At 43.1% G+C, this 19,683-nt stretch overlaps 1 protein-coding gene across 6 annotated transcripts in view; it reads left to right on the plus strand.

Annotated features, from left to right (window-relative positions):
- Positions 1-2,761: 2,761 nt before the first annotated feature.
- The window catches only part of CADM1 (cell adhesion molecule 1), a gene marked incomplete at its 5' end in the record, with an annotated part of 326,602 nt that continues 309,680 nt past the window's right edge, over positions 2,762-19,683 (plus strand). For all 6 annotated transcript variants that reach the window (XM_079707474.1, XM_079707476.1, XM_079707475.1 and 3 more), the window contains one exon: positions 2,762-2,894. In XM_079707474.1, coding sequence (XP_079563600.1) covers positions 2,762-2,894 — 133 coding nt within the window. The remainder of the gene's footprint in view (positions 2,895-19,683) is intronic.

Genomic DNA, 19,683 nt, shown 5'->3' on the forward strand with positions numbered 1-19,683 from the left:
TTTCTGGTGGAAATCTCTAAAGCTATCTGCATTCTTCTGGGGAGGCAAGTCATACAGCATTAGCATTTCCTACAGAAATGTCCCATGTTGTTCTTTGCCAACTGGAAATCTGCGTAGGTGTTCATTTGATGTGCCAAGAGAATGAAGGGAGATGAAAACACTCCACATCTTCCAATGTCCCCATACTGTGTTCCTAGTGTGGGAGGACTGGGGCCTGACTAGATTCTCTTGGAGCTACAGCCTCATGAGAAACGCTTTTCCTTAGGAGTATAATGCAATCCTGTTATTTAAAAAAATGTTTCTGAGTTGCTGGCATATTTTCACCTTATGTTAAAATGTAGCTTATGCTTATTATTCATGCATTGTAATGTGAAATTTATTCATTCACTTAACAAATATTTATTGAGGCCCAGTATAGCATAGTGGTTAATTGCATAAGCTTTGCACCTTACAAACTTTGACCTTAGGGCAATTGCTTAATCTTTCTGTGTTTAAAAAATACAAGATGGGAGAGAATACTGTGTGCCATGAGGATTGTTCCAAGGATTAAATGAGATTACACATGTAAAATACTTAATAAGAACTCAATAAATGCAAAAGTAGTAGTAATAATAATAATAATAGCAAGTATAAATTTACGCTAGGGTGCAAGATTGACTGGGATATAGGACCTTACTTTATAGTTTATACATCTTTCAGCATACATATGGCCTCAATTTTTTTTTTTTTTTTTTTTTTTTGCGCGGTACGCGGGCCTCTCACTGTTGTGGCCTCTCCCGTTGTGGAGCACAGGCTCCGGACGTGCAGGCTCAGCGACCATGGCTCACGGGCCCAGCCGCTCCGCGGCATGTGAGATCCTCTCGGACCGGGGCATGAACCCGCGTCCCCTGCATCGGCAGGTGGACTCTCAACCACTGCGCCACCAGGGAAACCCTGGCCTCAGTTTTTTTAATCCTGACTGTGGTGGGACTATGCTTTGCATTTGGTCTGATCAAGGTAGCTTTACTTCTGGAGGTGATAAGAAAAGGTAGGACTTTGCGGACTGGACATTATCCCGGTGACCATGTGGTGATGGTTTCCTGCCTCATGTAGTGCTGTTTGCCTGCTGGAGCTTTCCAGACTTCTGGAGGACTGCCTGCAGTTCATGTATTAGGGCCTGTCATTACAGTGCAGAATATCCAGGCCTGTGAAGACAGGGCAGTCTTGAAATTAGTTTATGCATAATGGATAATAGGAGGCTGTTTTTAAGTGTAACTCATTTGGTGGGTTGGCAGATCGTGACTTCCTTTTTGATATGTAACATTTATTTATTTATTTTTTTAGCAAGATGAGGACAGAGGGCTTCTCTAGACTATAGCTCAGACTTAGCAATTTACATTCAGTAATCTCTTGGTCATTTAGCTACAGATAATTTGTCATGGTTTGTTTTAGCTGTTGTGATATTGATATTTATTATGCAAATTGTATTTCCTACATCTTATTGTTCTGCATTCTATGAATACTTAAATTATTATAAACCTTTACACTTAATATGGCTCGTCCTTCAATTTGATGCTTGAGCAACAGAGGGTCAGAGCGCACACGATCTTCTAGAGGGGAAGAAAATAAGTAATTAAAAAGCAGACAAACAAGAGAGCCGGCTGCCTGGCTCAGAAGAAAGCAAAGGCAATTTCGGGGAGGGAGAGCGAGTCCGAGAAGCGAGTCGCTGCAGCCTGCAAAGCCTCTCCCAGAGACGCGGGAAGCTCAGAGCACCTGTTGGTCCCCAGCCGCCTTAGGCGGGACGAGGGGCAAAGGGGCGGCAGGGGGAGTGGGTTTGAGCCCTGAAGGAGGAAGATGGCAGACCTTCTCTTCACACCCCGTCTCCGCCCTCCACCCCGAAGCCTTCACAGAAAAGATTTTTTGTTGAGTGTGTGTAATCGTAATTATCTAATAATACATGTGCATCATGTATATTAAATACACATATATCACATATACATTAAAACCAGGAAGGAGACCTTCAGCAAGCTGGGGAGCCTGAGCCAACCCTCCTCGATCTACCTTTCCCGAGAATCTACCACAAACACACAGACTCGAAAATCCCAGATCCCGATTCCGGCTCCTTTCTCCCAACTATGCCCAAGTCTACCGCTAGGTTGTTGAGCGGGCTCTCCCGCTCCGCCGGACCTGCAAAGCACGCATGCACTTCTCCCAGATTGTTTTGTCAATCCGGGGACCTGCCTTCTCACTCTCTACTCCCGAACAGCCCCCGTTTCCCAAAGATCTATTCCTTCGGTGCAAGGTGAGTGACGGAAATTTGCAACGTTTTGTTTCCAGACCAGTTGCACTCGGCGTACCGGGCAGGGGAGCCTCCTAGGGAGATTCTCGTCGTCTGGTTGATGTAGCGATTGCTATAAACATTCCTAATAAAGGTGTACGGGAAGCTAGACCCGCCCCCGAAGCCGGAGCCCCTATGCGCCAGGGGCCCAGGAGAACACTTTTTCCTTGATCCCGGGGAACCAAAAACGAATTTTAACATAAACATATTTGCATACGCCCCTCCCCCTGGCCCCGCCCCTAGGTGGCGCGGGCGCGCCTCCGAAGCCAGCGCCAGGGGGCGGGGTGGGGGAGGGGGTGAGTCCTCCGAGAGCCGGGTTCGGCTCGCGGCGATGTGATTGGTCGGTCCGGACTCCGCCTCCAGCGCATGTCATTAGCATCTCATTAGTTGTCCGCTCGGGCTCGGGAGGAAGCCACCGCCGCCAGTCTGAGACAGGTGCCCGACATGGCGAGTGCTGTGCTGCCGAGCGGACCCCAGTGTGCGGCGGCGGCGGTGGCGGCGGCGGCGGCGGCGCCTCCCGGTCTCCGACTCCGGCTTCTGCTGTTGCTCCTCTCTGCCGCGGCACTGATCCCCACAGGTAGGTGTGGGCACCGGCCGGTTGGCCCCCGAAATCTCCTAAGGCACCCCAGTGGCCGTAGCCATGGAGGGGGGAAACGTTTCCATGACAACCTTCCCCCACTTCCTACATCCAAATCGGAGGGAGTGTGGAGAGGAAACTCAGGGCTGAGAATGGAAGGGGTTGAGGGGATCGGTAAATCTCCTCTTCCTTGCCCAGCTCGGTGTGAATTAGAGCTCGTAGGGATGGCTGCACCCACACCTTTTCTCCCCGGCTTGGCGCGGGGCGCGGAGTGGAGTGAGAATGTGGGGCCCGGGGGCTAGAGAATATAGGGGAAGGGGGTGGATCGTAAGCACCCCCCAAACCTTCCGGACCCTCCCTAACTCGCTGTTGTCCCCGTAACTTGCAGGTGCTCCCGCCTCCCCGGGCTGCCCATTCGCCCCCACCTCTCCAGCAGGCCCCCCGTTCCCCATCCCCGAAACCTCCCCATGGCTGACTAGCGGCCCCCTCCAGCGCGATTCCTCACTGGTCCACAGGACATCTCCAGATTTGTCTGATCGCTCCTGCTTTCCCCGCGCTCTGCCTTTCTCCCCTGTCCACGAACAGCTCGCCCCTCGTGTCTCCTTCCAGCCGGATCGCGGCCCCTCCGCCCCCTCCGACCCCTCCGCCCGGCTGCGGGTCTCGTTGGCCGGGCTCCAGGCAGGCAAAGTTCCCCGGGCCCGGCCCCACGGGGGGGCGGTTGCTGTCGCCGCCTCTGCGGGAAGAAGCCGGGAACCCGCAGCCCGCCTGCCCCACAGCGTCCTCCGCCGCGAGTGGGGACCCCGGATTTCCAGCCTGCCTGTTATTTTCGGTAGCTCGGGGGTGGTGGAGGGAGCGTTCGCGGCCTCTGCGGCCAGGCGGGCACCCTCCGGGCCTCCGGGCGTCCCCTGCGTGCAGAGCTGTTTTGGGAATTTGCCCAGGGGCGGCTCTGCGCGCCCCGCTCCTTCTCTGGAGATGCGGAGCACTCGGCTGGAGCACGCTGTTTGGCTGACCGTGTGCCGGGCGCGTTGGCGCGGTCGGGAAAGAAGAGGGCAGTGTTTGCTTTTGCTAACAAAAGGGAGCTGGAGCTCTTCCCCAGCGGAGAGCCCGGCCGTGCTGCACCCTGCCTCCCCTTCCCACCACCGCCGCGCTTGGCGGCCGCGCAGCGTCCCAGCGCCCCTGGCCGCCTGCTGCGGGCTGGGAGCAGGGAGCCGGGACTCCAAGGCGCAGGGCCGCGAGGGGCAGGGAGGTGCAGGAGGGGATGCAGCAGGGCTCGGCGCCTGCAAAGCCCCTCCTCGCAGCTCGGAAGCCGCAGGACCCGCGAGCAACAAGTGGCGGAGGACACCGAGAGCTCAGCCCCCACCTGCGGAGCCCCCGACCCGGGCGGGTGCAGCGCCGGGGCCACCGTGCCGCTCCCGGGGTGCCTCTCCGCTTGGGCTGTGCCTTTTGTTTACACGCTAGAGGACACACAGTTACGTAAACACCGCAGGAGACACGCTGTAGGAAATGGGGAGATCTGGGGGTGCTAGCTTTGGATTTGGGGGGATGCCGGGGTGGTTGCTTCCCCCCCACTCCCCAAGACAGGCTTGCAAGGGAGTTCGACTTGAGGAACCTATCGGGGATGCATAGAGATGGGAATCTGGCGGCAGCTTCAGTTCCAGAGCTGAGGATTTTTTCTTCCATGCCACTGTCTCCGGATGTTGTTTATGTGTTTTTGCACTGTGAATTCTTAATTTATGAGTTACGAGATAATTGGGTTCAGCCGATGCCGGTGTGGTTACAACTTCATTTCGGGTGATGTCTCTGACTCGATGGGTTCAATGAAATGTTCCTGAAAGAGATCCCTCGTTCTGCTGCATTGTAAAAAGCGCCAGTGTCGGTTAAACGTGAGCGTTACAGGCTCGGTAACTGGCGCATAATAGAGGCAACAATAGACTTGTATTGGCTGAAAAAAAAAAAAAAAAAAAAAAAAAAAAAGGCGGGGAGAGGGGAAGCGCTGGTCGGGATATTGTCTTTGGACTAAAAATGGGAGCCGTGCAATGCCGCTTGCCAGCAGAGCAGCATCAGATTATATCTCCTCTGTCCAGCCTGCTCATTGAAGGCTCCGGGTAGTAGCAACAGTACTGTATTTGTAACTATCTCGCGGTAAGAAGTTGCCTTCCCAGCGAGGGCTATATGCTGACTTAAAAAGGAGCGGTCTGGAACTCAACCGTGCATGTCAAAGCTACAAGAAATTTCTGTTGCCAGTTGCCATGGAAGCAGCTTCTTGCTCCTGTGTACATCCCTGTTTGTACGCTGTTATCAGATTGTGTTCAAATTAGAAAGTAATTGGGTTTGATTTGTAGGGAGGGGGTGAGGCGCCTTTCTTTAAATCTTTTTGTTTTTTCTCTTTTAATGCGTTTTTTTGGTGCTGAGTTTGAGAAGGGGTCTTGGCCTAGCCCCAGGTCCTAGACCCGGAGAGTAGATTTCAGGTGGGGACCAGGGGACTACTCTTCCTTACTCCTCTTAGTTTAAGCTTTCCCAGAGACCTCCAGTTCCTACTCCCAGGATTAGAGAAACCTGTTGGCGTTGCCTTTTAACTTCATAAGGCTTGTTTCATTTACAGCCTTGCTGGGATAGCCATCAAGGGCCATTGTGCAGTGGGTCCATGTTCTTTCTTCCCCTGTAACTGAATCCATCTATCCTCTGGAGAAAATCTCCCATCCCTCCTGTGGTGTTTGGATGAAATGGATGTTAATGAAATGCAGCTAAACTGGGCTTGTCAAAGCTCACTCCTCAGTGTAAATCACGCCCATTTAGTTTGGGATGCTTGCATGATGTTATTTCTGACCCCAGTGAACCCGTGGTTGATCACCCTCCTCTTACATTTTCAGCAGTAGAGAGGATGGCTGATGGGTGGGGATGTGTGGTGGTGCTGGGAAGCCCAGGAACTGAGTTTTTGCTTGTCGTGGCCTGTTGGGGCTTGTGTACCGGGGATAGGGACTTTACAAAAGTGCCGCCCTGCTATTGTCGCCTTTCCCTGCATCAAATCCAATAGCTGCGGGAGGGACTTGCACTTGTCTTTGATAGCTTTGATAAAATATCCCTCATTAATGCCACTTTATATTTACAGTGTGTCACTGGAGACGCACAAGGCTTCATTTAGTGACTTGTGTGACGAGACAAGCTTGCATTATTTGCCTGGGACATTTTGGAGGAACAAGAGACCCATTGAGCAATCTTTTGAAATGAACAAATACGGGAAAAGGGGGGAATAAAAGAGCAGGCAGTTCTCCAGAACAAAGAGCTTTATTCATATGGATGTTGTACATGCTTTATCCAGTTTTCCCAATGGCCCTCCTGGTAAAGGGGAGTGGGACAGGGAAGAAGCCAAGGCAGGACACTGGCGCTTCCTCTCTTTCTTCCTGACTTCATATGCTTATCTGATTTTGCGCTTGACTCCCTGGACTCCCTGCCTGCTCTGCTCAGCTTGCTCGGCTCCCTCTAAAACCCCAGAAGGTAATGGGTTCCTGGGTCTTAAAAGGAGATTTTGAAATCCTTTCTCCCAGCTCTGAATTACAGCGGAAGAAAGTGCTAGTAGCTACCTGTTGAGATGGATGGTCTTCGGCGGTTTTATGGGTTGAATGGAAAGAGATGTCACTTTTCTGTGACGTGTGTCAGGAAGTGGTTGATAGTGAATGTCAGATGGGTAAGAAGTCTTGCAATTATAATATTAGCCTTACTATTTATTTTTAAAGAAATGCTGTGAAAACTAAAATCCAAAATTTTCATTATCATGAATGGTGCTCTTGGAGTTTTCAGTGACTTTTGCCCACACCTGGTACATTTTGACCTTATTATACATAAGTGAATTTTTATTATTCCTTGGCCTATATTGCTAAGTGATTTTCAGGCTTTAAAAACTTGATAATATTGCTGTGGATATAAACTCAATCTCTCAGTTTCTGTATGTGACATATTAATGCTTAATTGGCCACTTAGAATTTACATTTAAAAAATGGTTTTGTGTGTGCCCGTGTGTTTAACAGAAGACCCATTTTTATGCAGGGGGATCTCTTAAATTGCACCAAACTAATCAATGTTATGATTTGAATGGAGATATACCAGCATATAAAGAAATTTTATAAGAAATAAATCTGAAGGATTCAAATGTTGTATCTCTTTCTTGGGAAGAATAGTACTGACCATCATGCTGGGCATTTTCAACTGAAAATCCAGCACAGAAAGCAGAAATCACACAGCGACATCTGTTGCAGAATTGAAAATTTGCTGCTTCTAGTTGCAAGCAATTAGTCCCATATACGCACCTAATGGTATCAGCCTGTGTGTGTGTGTGTGTGTGTGTGTGTGTACGTGTACTCACACAAATATATTTGTATCCACATGCATATATGTATATATATGTACGTATACAGAAGCTCAGCCAGTGTTCATAGTCACATTTAAAATTATTTAATAGAAAATATAACATTTTAATGCAAAGTTCTTTTTCTTAATATCACCTGTTGAGGAACTAGAGATTCTTATAATCATGGAAGTTTTGAAAGGGGAAGGATATTAGAAATCATCTGGCAAAGTCTCATTATTTTGCAGTGAGGCAGCCAAAGCCCAGAGAGGGAGGGACCGTGCTTACCGCTGAACTGAGGCTGAGTTAGCTGTGCTTCCAGGATGGGGAGCTGGTCTCCGGATAGCCAGCCAGTGAAGCTTCTCTTCCACCTCCCAGCAGGGATGCCCCGTAAGGGATATGCATCGTCGGTAGATGGTATGTTGGGTAGGAAGAGTTTGTATTCTGAAGGCAGCAAGAGTAATTATTGCTCTACGTAATAAACCGATGGATAAGAGGTGTGACCTCTGGGAAGAAAGGACCGGTTTTTGTTAAGGTTGTCTTCAGTGTTGACAAATCATTCTGAAACCTCTGGACTTCATGTGGCAGCCACACATGAATGTTGTTGTCCAAAGCACCTGAGTAGAGGAGGGCTCTGGATTTGTGTCCCGGTCGTTTAAGTCAGATGCGTGAAAACTAGGCTTCACAGAAGCACAGAAGCCTCAGCTTTAGACTTTTAAGCTTTCATTTTGTCATTTCAAGGAGTCGTATTAACAGGAGAACTGGTTCCACATAACTAAAGAAAAAAGGAAGGGTCCTTAAGTCAAGAACAAAAACACATCTTGGTTTTCTCACCAGGTACTTGTCCCTTTCTGTTAAGGCTGGGAAAAGCTCAGAATAATTTTTTTTCTTAAAGAAAAAATTATTTTATTGTTGCAAGATGACCCTTTTTTTTTACATCGATCCTATTTTCTTTATTTTTTCACTTTATTATGGAAAATTTCAATTATACACAAATGTAGAGAGAATGCCATAATTAACCCTCTTTGCAGATCATCAGGTTTGGTACTTATCCACCCATGGTCCATTTACCTTTTGTACACCTTCTCCCCTTCCCAGATTATTTTAAACAAATCCTGGACATCCTATCATTTCTTCCATAAATTACTTTAGAATGAATTTCTGTAAGATACAGCTCTTCCTCTGTGCCCATAATCACAGTATCATTAGCTGCATGTACATTTTATCCACTGGTATACAGCTTTTCATCCTACTCTTGCTTTACCCAGGAAGGTAGAGTGAAGGCTTGTTACAGTGGGTAGAAGCTGAGGCGGGAGCTAGAAAAGCCAGAACATGATTACTGCCTGCACTGAGGAGACCTTTTCCTGTGGTTTGGTTTATTTTGAGCAAGGTTTTGTTTGGATCGGATAAGATGAGTTTTATTGTGTAAATATGGTTGTGTAAATATGCAGTAATTGTAGCTAATTCCTCAGGGGCGAGCTGTGGAAAACACCCTTGGTGAGATTGGCCATTTCTAGATGTGTTCATAATGCATACTCTCCATAGGAGGACTTCTGTAGGAAAGGCTAGTTTAGTTTGATGGCTGTGAGGTACCCTCATTCGGAATATTTTCCTTTAAATGTCCCCGTGGTATAAGTGCCTTTGCGTTTTGTAAATATATGGCTTCAAAGAAAAATAGGAGCTGTAAATTTTGGGGCCTTATTTTTGTAGGATGGGGGTGTGGGGTGGTAGGAAGAGAAACTGTTACTCTTTTTTACTTTTCAGTATTTGCCCCATTAATTTAAAATGTGAATTTTTAATTTCAGCTAGAAATGTTAGACTGCTTCAGTGTTAATTTCGGAACTTCTTTGGTTTCTCGGAAAATAGGTTGGTTCCATTTTCCAGGGTTCGTGAAATGTGAGGTTTTGTGTGTGTGTGTGTGTGTGTGTCTGTCTTTTAAGAAGTTCTTTCTCAAATGTATTCAACGTGGACTATAAATCTGAAGCATTTGGGTTTTTGGTTTCTAGCCAAACAAGTAATTACACATGAGATGGTATTGAGAGATCCAAGCAGCCCTGGCCAGGGAAAAACCCGCCTCCTGTGCCCCTCTTCTGAGCTGGCCATGGCACCAGAAAAGCATAAAGGAAGGTCTACATTTAGGGTTTGGGGAGCGCCACCAAAATCGAATAAAAAGCCTTTGTTTGGAAACTATCAATGAAGGAAGGAACCCACTGGAATGTTTGTAATTACAAGTGGCACCTCCTTGTTTAAATTTCAGAAGCCACAGTTTCTTTTTCAGAGATTTAAATTGCAGGCTGTAGCCAGCAGCTGCTGTTGTGGTTAATGGGCACTTTCTCTTTGAAGATCTTCCAGTGCTGGTTCTCAAAAGCTTTGGAGCAGTTGGCCTTGAACTAGGGTTAGAAGAAAGGGAGATGGAGGTATTTATATACATGCACAGCAAAAGTTATGTGTGGCCTTTATTATTACTCAAAAGAGGAGCTTGGCGGTAAGGTTTCGAGAAAACTGAGCACTAAGAAAAATCTATTATGACTGACAGGTGTCTTGAATGGGGTGATTATCTTATGAGAGATGTGGGGTGGGGAAAAGTTTTTCTTTTAGTAGATGCTTTACTGGAACATAGTCATTTGACCCAACATTTTGATCTAGATATTTCAGAAATGTTAAATAGCCTTGAAATGAAAGTGTTCTGTTTCATATTTAAATGCTACTCAGTGTTTGATGTTGATATTCTAGTGGCATGGACTTTTAAAAATGCCTAGAATAAGTGGCTTGCTCTTGGCGGTGTTCCTTGGTAAGGTAGGCACTCTAAATCCTCTTGAGTCATCCAGCACTAGACGGCATTGTCCAGTTGGAATTAAGTTATGAGGTCCCTGGAGGGGGTGGGGAGGAATCTCCCTAAAAACAAAGCGCTCCCGGGCCCCATCTCTCCCATTGTCTGTACCATATCTCCACTTGGCTAGGAATAATCTAGAAGTTAACATGTCAGAAATTGAACCTTTCATCTAAGATCTCAACTTTTCACAAAGTCTCCATTATTGCACGTGACACCATTGTCATCCTGGTCTTCAAGGCCCTGAAATTTGGAGTCTTTTTTTCCCTTCCTTAGCTTTCACCCTTGGACTGAAATAAAATGGGATAAAATGGGGCTGATGATTTGTCCACAACATTCTCTGGAAGCCTCAACGTCCTCTCCAAACCATGTTTTACTAGCAGAAGCTCCCTAGCCAATTCCCCTGATCCCAGGCTCTCTGAGTCAGAATATAAGTCCTCCTACCACAGCTGTAATTCTTTCCTGGACAGGATCAGGACACGGCCCTTGCAGAAAACCTAATCTCAAATTCTTGCTCCTTGCACTAGATTCAAAATCCACACTGTTTTGTCTTAAGGTTGTTCCTTCCTCAATTGCTTTCTCACTCCTTCTCTAACTGCCCTCATTTCTTATTACTTTTCAGCCCAATCCCGATGAGACTGGAAGACTGATGATTCTCCAGTGAAACCGAGGAAGAAAGTGGTTTTCCCTCATCAACCTTCAGCTGGTTGCCTTTGCATAAAACTGCTCTCTGATCAGTTTTCCTCTTAACTGTTTTGGTTTATAATTGTAGGACGGCTGAATCTCCTTGCCCACCTTGAGAATAAACATCTTTCCTTTGCATCTTTCAGTTTAACTAACACGTGCTTATCTAAAATATATGCCCACACAGACATTTCCTTCTTCTGCTTTACAGGTGTATACATGTCTTTCTTTCCAGTAAGCCACAATGTGTAGATATTATTGCCATTATTTTAATGAAATTTTAAACCTTAGAATGCTGAAAGTGTATTGTGCCTATTTGGTAGTATGTGTTGGAATACAGGCATTTACTATAGCATGAAAATAGTGTAGCTGAATTCACAAATTACAAGCTGGCAACGTGAGACTTTGGGGCAAAACGTTAAGCCTTGAGGAGTTGGAGACTTTGGAAGGGTCAGAGTCAGAGAGCCTTGTCTGGAGCTGCTGACTTGGCATACATGAGATCAGCCCCTCTGAAGATGCTCCAAAAGATGCAACCTTAGAGGAGCATTTGGTGCTCATGTTTTCGGTGCATCAGTTACTAAGAAGTACCACCCGGGAAGCCAGAAGGAAGTGCACTAAAACCCAGGTCTTTATTAGCTAACACTTTACATAGCCTTGACTTTGGGAGCAGTGCTGTCTCACTAAACACAGGCATCTCTCCCATTGTGGCAGATCACATTTTAGTTGATTACATAGAGGATGAATTGTTACTGGCTTAAGGAAACAGATGAAGTCTTTGTTTCTCAGTCTAACTGCTAAACTTGTTATCTGAAGGCTCTTTTCAAAGCCTTTATCTGGTACTAATATCTGCCATGGTTCTTCCCTTATTTTTTTCCTCCTCTGGCATCCTTCCCCTGCAGAGTTCAGTTTTTGCTACTGGAAGGTTATGCAGCACGATAATTCAGTGGTGTGAACACTTGATTATCATGCAGTATTTGGGGACGGTCTTGGGGGGAAAGGTTGTATGTCAAATGTGGTGTGTATTTGGCTCTTTGCTGATTATCAGCCTGGGATAAGCCAAGCCATGCAGACGTTCCTGCACATCATCAGCTTCTGAATAGAAGAGGAACCCTGCTTCATTTCTCTTGCAGAAACCCTTACTTAAACAATGAAAACTTCAAAGATAGGAAGGAAAAAAAAAAGTTAATTCAGTACTAAATTACTGCTCAAATGGTTTTATCTCTTAAAAGGTTCAAATAGAGATTAGCTTAAATGACACCAAACTTCACTTTTCCTTGTGCGCACACATCATTGTGAAGAGACCTCTGTCTCCTTTCTTTTAGTTTTGTTAGTAATCACATGAATGTTAGTTGCTGTTTGTTTCCCTTTCCTGAAGCAAATCTCTCCATCTCTGGGCCAGGTTGGCAAGCAGAATACCCGGTCTAGATTACAGAACAGCATAAATCTAGTGCTTTGCTTAAGAGCTAAAAACAACAAAAACAACGTACCTTACAGGGTGTTAAAAATAAAATAAGATCATATGTATGAATGTCCTTGAGAAGGAAGTATTTTATATATATGGCTTTCATTAAAACAGCCACGGTTTAGTGATGGGGGTTATGTTTCTGACTACTACTACTGCTAATCACGTTTGTAAATCCCTCACACGTTTGAGAATATTGAAAAATTCTGTGCTGAAAGGATTAATTCAGGATGTACTCAACTGTCTCTAAGGTGAAACTGAAGAATAAAGTGGCAGTAAGATTAAGATCCCACCCAGAGTTGAATGTTTTTTGGAAGTAAATGGAATTATCCAGTCACCTTGGAGAAATAGACAGCGATTATAATCTCAAGTTTCTGGGCCTTTTAACACAGACAGGACTTTATGATTTTACTTACCCCTTATATTTTATATACTATATTTAAATCAAGTACTTGTATTTCTGTAGCTAACTCATAAGGCACTTGGAAGAAAAATGAGAATTTAAAAATTATTGTTAAATCAGGTGTCTGCTTTTATAGCAGGCATTGTGTTTGGTGCAGTTATAGTTGGGTGGGTTGATTCCGGAGGGATACAGTTGGTTTTCTCAACTTTTACTTTGAAAACTCTCAAAGTGGCAGGAAAGTTGAAAGTATAAAAAATGCTTGTACACCCCTTACTTAGATTCATCAACTGTCAGCATTTTGCCCATTTGTTTTACCTCTAGCTCTCTAAATAATGTATCCATACATGTCTTTTTTGTTTTTTTCTGATCCATGTGAAAGCAAGTTGCAGGCATAGTGACACGTCACCCTTGAATACTTCAGCACCAGACTCCTGAGAATAGGGACATCTTCCACAACCTCATTACATTCAAGAAATTTAATATTCACCAGTATTATTTAATGTCTAGTCCATATTCAAAGTTCCCCAATTGTCCCAGTAATATTCTTTATCTATCTGTGTTTCTTTGTCTTCCCTGATCTAGACTCCACTGGAGATCACACATTGGATATGGTTTTCATGTCTCTTTTTCTTTTAATCTAGAACCATTCCCTTGCCCACCACTTTTTTGTTTGTTTGTTTGTTTGTTAAGGTTCTTTTAAGGAGTGTGTGTGTGGGATGTCTTTCACGGTGTTGACATTTTGTTGAGTCCAGATCTGCAGCTCTGTAGAATGTCTCACGGTTCTACAGATTGTTTGCTTGTTTTCTCCTAGTTGGATTCAGACTATAGTCACAGGCAGGAACATCAAACAGCTGATGTTGCCACCTTTTAACATCACATCAAGAGCAACATAATAGCAGTTTGTCCTAATTTTAGCAGTGGCAAGTTTGATCCCTTTGCTAACTGTATGTTTAGTACTTGGTTGATGTGGATTTACAGATTTCTCCACTTTTGTCCCTTTGTCATTAATAAGTAATTTGTGGGATATTTTGAGATTGAAGATCCTGTTCTCAAACACTTCATCTAGTGGTTTTAGCAGCATTGATAAACCTTGTCTAAATCAAATATTACACCAGTGTTTATAAATTGTGCTTTTTCTAATTGTCATTCCCCTGTATTGAGCAGAGGCCTTCTTGAATAAAGAAGAGCTCGCCTTTCCCCCATCCTCTCCTTTTTATTTGAAAATCACAATGGACTCGTAAATTTAAAAAAGTTCCAGTGTGATAATATTTCTTTACCGTCAAATTTGGCGAAAGGGAACCCCTTCAGTTTGGCTCTTGTATCCTTTTGACATATCTCTGTTAATTTTTAAGTTCTTTCTTATTTTATGTCACAAGAAGACGTCTAAGCTCACCTTGTATTTTCCCTGCTCCAGATCTGGAATCAGCTATTTCTGCAAGAAGCTGCGGTTCCTTTCAGTGGGCAACTGGTATTTAGATACCAAAGAGTTGTGCTCATTGGGGTTGACTTGTTTCAGTGGACAGAACTAGGAGATTACATGTATATTTATTATTATATAAATAAATTTATTTATGTTTATATATATCTGAATACATTTAAAATTTATACTTATTTATTTAAATCATGAGTTCATACTGATGTCTTCAATTCTATTGTAAAACTAAGGTTCTTTCTTCCCTTTTCTCATTCCTTATTTGTACTTTCTTCCCCCACGGTGAGAACCTTGATTCCCAGCCATATCCGTGTCTTATAATTAATGCAAAAAATAGATTTGGAATTACTCCACAGAGAATACTGTAGACAACAAAACTGCCGAGTGAAGCTCAAGATTTTTGCCATTCTTTTTGCCTTTAAAATAGATCCAGTGAAGGTTAACGGTCAGAGTACTGTGTTCACAAATTAGTGCCGTGTGTGTGTGTGTGTGTGTGTGTTATCAATGAGATGTATACTAAGGATCATTAATTTCTGTTTCTATTCAATTTTAGTGTTTTATCTATCCTTGTTGATTTAAGTTTATATGTTGAACGTGTAAATCATTACCATGGCTCAAAAATCAAAACTATGTAAAGAAGTGTCACTCCCTTCCCTGTACTTCCTGGCCCATTCCCACCCATCTTCCTGTAGTAGCCAATTTCATCCCTTTCTCATGTATCTTTCCTATTTTTCCTTTGAAAAACTAATAGGTTGTGTTGTTCTTTGTTTTCATACTTTTCCATAAACCGTGTTAACATCTGCCTATAATGTCTTATTTGACAAATCCTGGGTTCTCATATTAATTTGATGATTTACCCCCATTTGGCTTTATTTCACTTTAGAAACCTTTTTTTTTTTTTTTTTTTTTACTATATTCATATCTCTTCCATTTCTTCCTTCTAGGGTAATAGTTCTCTTTGGGTAGTTAGAAGAATGCTTTATTTTTTTCATTTAACTCACCAAATTACTTGCAAGAAAATAGGGACTGTCCTTTTTCATATAATGCAATGTGTGTCTCTGATGTTTATTAACTGTGCCTTACTTTGCTTCTCAGCAGTCATCGTTTACCCTTCTCCTCATCCAGCAAATTGGCATATCTATGTCTCAAGTCCCAATGCCCCAATTCTTCCTACCCCTTTAAAAAATTGTGTTATACTTACTGTAAAGTGCACAGCCTTTTGCATCTAAACCTCAGACCATGTTCCAAAGGTGCCTATAGAACATCTCAATCTGGATATTCCACAGTTATCTCAAATAATATTAATGAGAAAACAGCAACTGTTATTTTGTATCTTCATTCAGGATCTCATTTAATCCGTACTGTCACCCTGTAAGTAGTTGTCTCTCTTGCTTCATTTTACAGATAAGGAAGTTGAGAGGATGATAGGACCCTTGTCCAAGAGGCACAAATAATAAGTGGTAGAACCAGGTCTATCTTCAAAACCCAACGTTTTAAACACTTAAGTACATTTTCCTAAAGTTCAAGATGTCTAAAACTGAACTTAGCACTTTTGCTCTCCAAACTTCCCACTATCCTATATTTTCTGTGCTGAGGAAGGGTATCACCAAGCTGCCCAATGAGTTAAGTGAATCTGGGAGACATCTTAGAGTACTTCCTCCTTCGCTACCCTTTCCCCCTCTGTTAGTAACTAAGTCCTGCTTGTCTCTTGCATTCACTGCTGTCAATTTCACCACCACTGTCTTAGTTACACTTATGCTCATTTTACAGATGAGGAAAATAGATTTAAACTGATCTAACAGTCCCTTAATTGGTCTGTTTTCCTCTAGTCTCATCCATTCTAATGCATCCTTAACGCTGCTTTTAGGCAGATCTTTCTGAAACACATATTAGATTGTCACTTTCTTGCTTAAAATCTGGAAATGTTTTCTTGGCACCTTAAAGATGGCACTTACACTCCTCCAGTGTGGCCTACGGTGCCCTTTATCACCTGACTTATGTCTTCCTCTCAAGCTCACCTCTTGCCAGCTGTGCACACCACGTTCTTGCTTTAGGAGCTGCACACCGTGTTCTTTACTTAACCAAAGTAAATGTGTCCTAGATACGCCACTCTCTCTCAGCCTTTTTGTATGTCACCTCCTCCTCCTGAAGCATGCTTATCTAGATGGCTGATTCCTACATATCTTTCGAGATCCAGCTCCCAATTTCTCAAGGAAACTTACATGACCTCTCAGGTGGGTTAGGTGCCTTTTCTTTGTGCCCCTCTTCTGTACTTCCTTAGGGGCTTTCCCAGACTTATCTTCTTTCTTCCTGTCAAACATCTTTCTCCAAATTGCCCCAGGTTCCCTCTCTATACCTGTGCATTTCGTACTTGTCAAACTTGTTTTCACCAACAGAAATGCCACATCCTCTAGCCTTCCATATCAGCATGTTTCAATCCTGTGCGTACGTAAGACCCAAGTCCAGTGCTTCTTTTTCAAATCTTAATGTACTTTCCAGCCTGAATGTAATATTTTCCTTTCAACTTCTTTTATAATTTCTCTAGCCATCCCATGATATTTAACACTTCTTCAAGATGTCTAAAACTGAACTTAGCACTTTTCTTACATTATCATATGTTGACATGTGTCCATAGGTAGGTGTCTCCTAGCCGTTCTACAGGAGGGACTACTGCTTATTCATCTTTGTATCCTTAATAGCATAAAGTTAATGCCCTACACATAGTATGTGTTCAGTAAACATTTGTTAAAGCAATGAATGAATTGGAAATTAGGTCTCCATTGCCCATGAAATCATCAGCATAAATGTGAACAGAGAACATGGTGATAATAATTCAGTCTTGAAGAGCAGTATAAAGATGCATCACTCCAAAGGTTGTTTATTCACTCACCATTTTCCTGTTACACAATCTGATTTCCAATAAGTATATAGCCTATCTTTTCTCCTTTGTCATGAATACTGGTAGTTGGGGTTTAGAATTCGCATGAGGCCTTTGTGTATGAATTTAATTTAGTGGTTGTCTAGTTATCAGCTTTTAGAACTGTAATTCTTAGTAGACGTTGTTTGTTCTCTCTTAATGGACGAAGGGCTGTCACTATCTGATGTTTTCATAGCCTGAAGGACTGACTTCTAGCGTGTTTGTTCATACTTGGTTGTTGGGCAGTCGTTGGAGAGATTTAGATAACAGCCCAAGTAAGAGAACCTCTTTCCATTTACTTAATCACTGTACAGTCCTGGTATGGCTGGACTTTGTGTCATTGCTAGGGCCATACTGGCACGTTAGAGTTGAAGCAACAAACCAAGAAACTTCTCTCTGAGGCCATCTGCCCCTCTTCCCCTCAGCTTTCATGAGAGCCTTGTCTTAAAACGGATATATTCTCAGGAGAGGCATGGTACACATAGGAAAATTTAAACCTCAGGGTAACAGTTTTCCTTGTACAGTAATAAAGATATATGTGGAGTCTGTGGCTTCAGGATCAAAAAATAGATCACAGTTGTTGGATCAAACATGAGAAATGACTTGTTGCTGTGTTTGAAAACAATGAGATGGGTAGGGCAGTCTGTTTTGTGGAGATAATTCCACTATTTGTGTGACTGGATAGTTGGTGCTAAATAAGACTGTGGCAAAACTAAGCTTATAAAGTTAATTGCCTACAACGGATCTAGTTTTAAACAGAAAGAAGATTTCCTGTTGTTCTTCCATGGAAGGTGGGAGAGATTTCATATGCAGGCAGAGGGAGAGAGAGTTTGCTAATGTTACCTTTTAATTTAGGAGAAGTTTGGAGTTTGTTCTTTCCTGTGAATATAGAGGCGGAACCCACTCTAACCAGAGTTTATTGCTGTAATATTTTTTAAATGCATTTGTGACACTGATAAATCGGTGACCTTGTCGAGGCGTTTTTGAAGGGGAGGGGTGGCTAGCCTTTTTCTCACTGTCGTAAGTGATGTCTGCTCAATAACTCTAAATACCTGACAGTATTGGGAGGGGAGGAGGACCTATCATAACTTGTTTTTATGGCCTATTTCTAAAGTGTTTCCTTCATATTCACATCCATCCATTTAGACTTCTCTTCTCCCTGCCTAAGGCATGCATCCAGCCTAGGCTGTGTTTGGTGCTTTAAATGCTTTGAATTATGGGGAATCGTAGCATTTTATCGATGCTTCCCTTGTAGCTATATAGCTCTCTATTGTCTTAGGTTACACAGCTTGCATTTCTTAGGCATCGTGTGTGGATTATTGCAATTAGTTGAGGTTTTGAGTGGAATGACATATCTTGATTTTGTGCCATTTGCCATCTTCTCTTTCTCGGTAGACGCTTTTTCAGAGATTGCCTTCTTAAGAAATCCTTCAAGGCAGAGGAATTAAACCCTTCCTTTCCACTATAAATCTTGGTAAATATATCTTTATCAGTGTGACCTACTGTCAAGTAAATAATGATGTGATAGCGATGTTCACGAAGAATTATATCTTTGAAATACACATTTTGTCAGTGTGTTAATATATAATATATGATTGGTATCATCCAAGAAAAAGAAAAGATTAGTAAGTCAGTTTCTTCTAGAATTAGGTGGCTAATGCTTCAAGCATCCTATTTAAAAACAATTGCTTCTAGGTCCTGTTGGCAGCATTGCTTATTTCATTATTCTGGTCATTTGCATGCAAACAAGTTGATGATTCTTTAAAAAACCATCGTGTTCAGTCTTCTTTTCCTCTTGAAATGTTATTCCTCCAGCATTGTATTCCATTCATGCAATAGCATGAATCTGGTGCAGAAAGAATTTCAGGCTAAAGAAGTAGCAGAACTTTTCTTCACCTTTATTTTTTTAACCAAAAATGATGTTTCATTTTTATATTAACTTAGCCATGATGACATCCCTTTATCCTTGTTTCATAAGGTGAGTGCATACAGAGTTATGCTTTAATAGAATATTTTTCAAGGTCTTAGGATATTTTTAAATGAGGTCATCACCTTCAAGATTTTGGCCTGAACTTTCCATGACCTAAAGGAGGAAGAAAAGGATAGACTAAAAAAATAAAAAAGATGAATATATAATCTACTTATAATGGAATAACTGATGAGAGTTAAATTCATTTTATAACATTTATCTGGTGCTAGTTCCCAGAGCACTGTACCATTTCAGCAAGATAAGTTCCACATTTATATGTTGGATCTCTATAGGAGGCCCTTAGAAAAAGTGTTATACTCTTTTAAAAAAGGTTTGAAAACCACAGATCTAAACAGAATGAGTCCTTCAGGTTCAAAACAGCAAGGCTGGAGAGAATGAGCCCTGGTTCCTGAGATCACATCTGGGCTGAGGCCAAAGTCATAGGCAGTAACAAGGAATGCTCGTTTGCCTCATCTTTCCTTTCCTCATATTCTCTTTGGGGTCCCCGAGGTGTGACTGTGGCCACAGCAGAGGACTGGATAAGGAGCTGAGATGTCAGATCACTGTCATCTCTGACTTTCTATCAGAGGGATATAAAGAAGGGAGCTAACATGGAGTTGGAGTGTGTGTAGAAGGCTTTTCATTTAAATGAAGTCTGGAAAACACAGGGAAGATTTCCACCCAGAAAGAGGTTAGGAGAGAGGACATTCCAGGTTGAAGGAGAACCACATGAGTAAAGGCTTACAGGTA

The sequence above is a fragment of the Hyperoodon ampullatus genome (assembly GCF_949752795.1).
Source record: "Hyperoodon ampullatus genome assembly, chromosome: 7".
Taxonomy (NCBI): Eukaryota; Metazoa; Chordata; class Mammalia; order Artiodactyla; family Ziphiidae; genus Hyperoodon; species Hyperoodon ampullatus.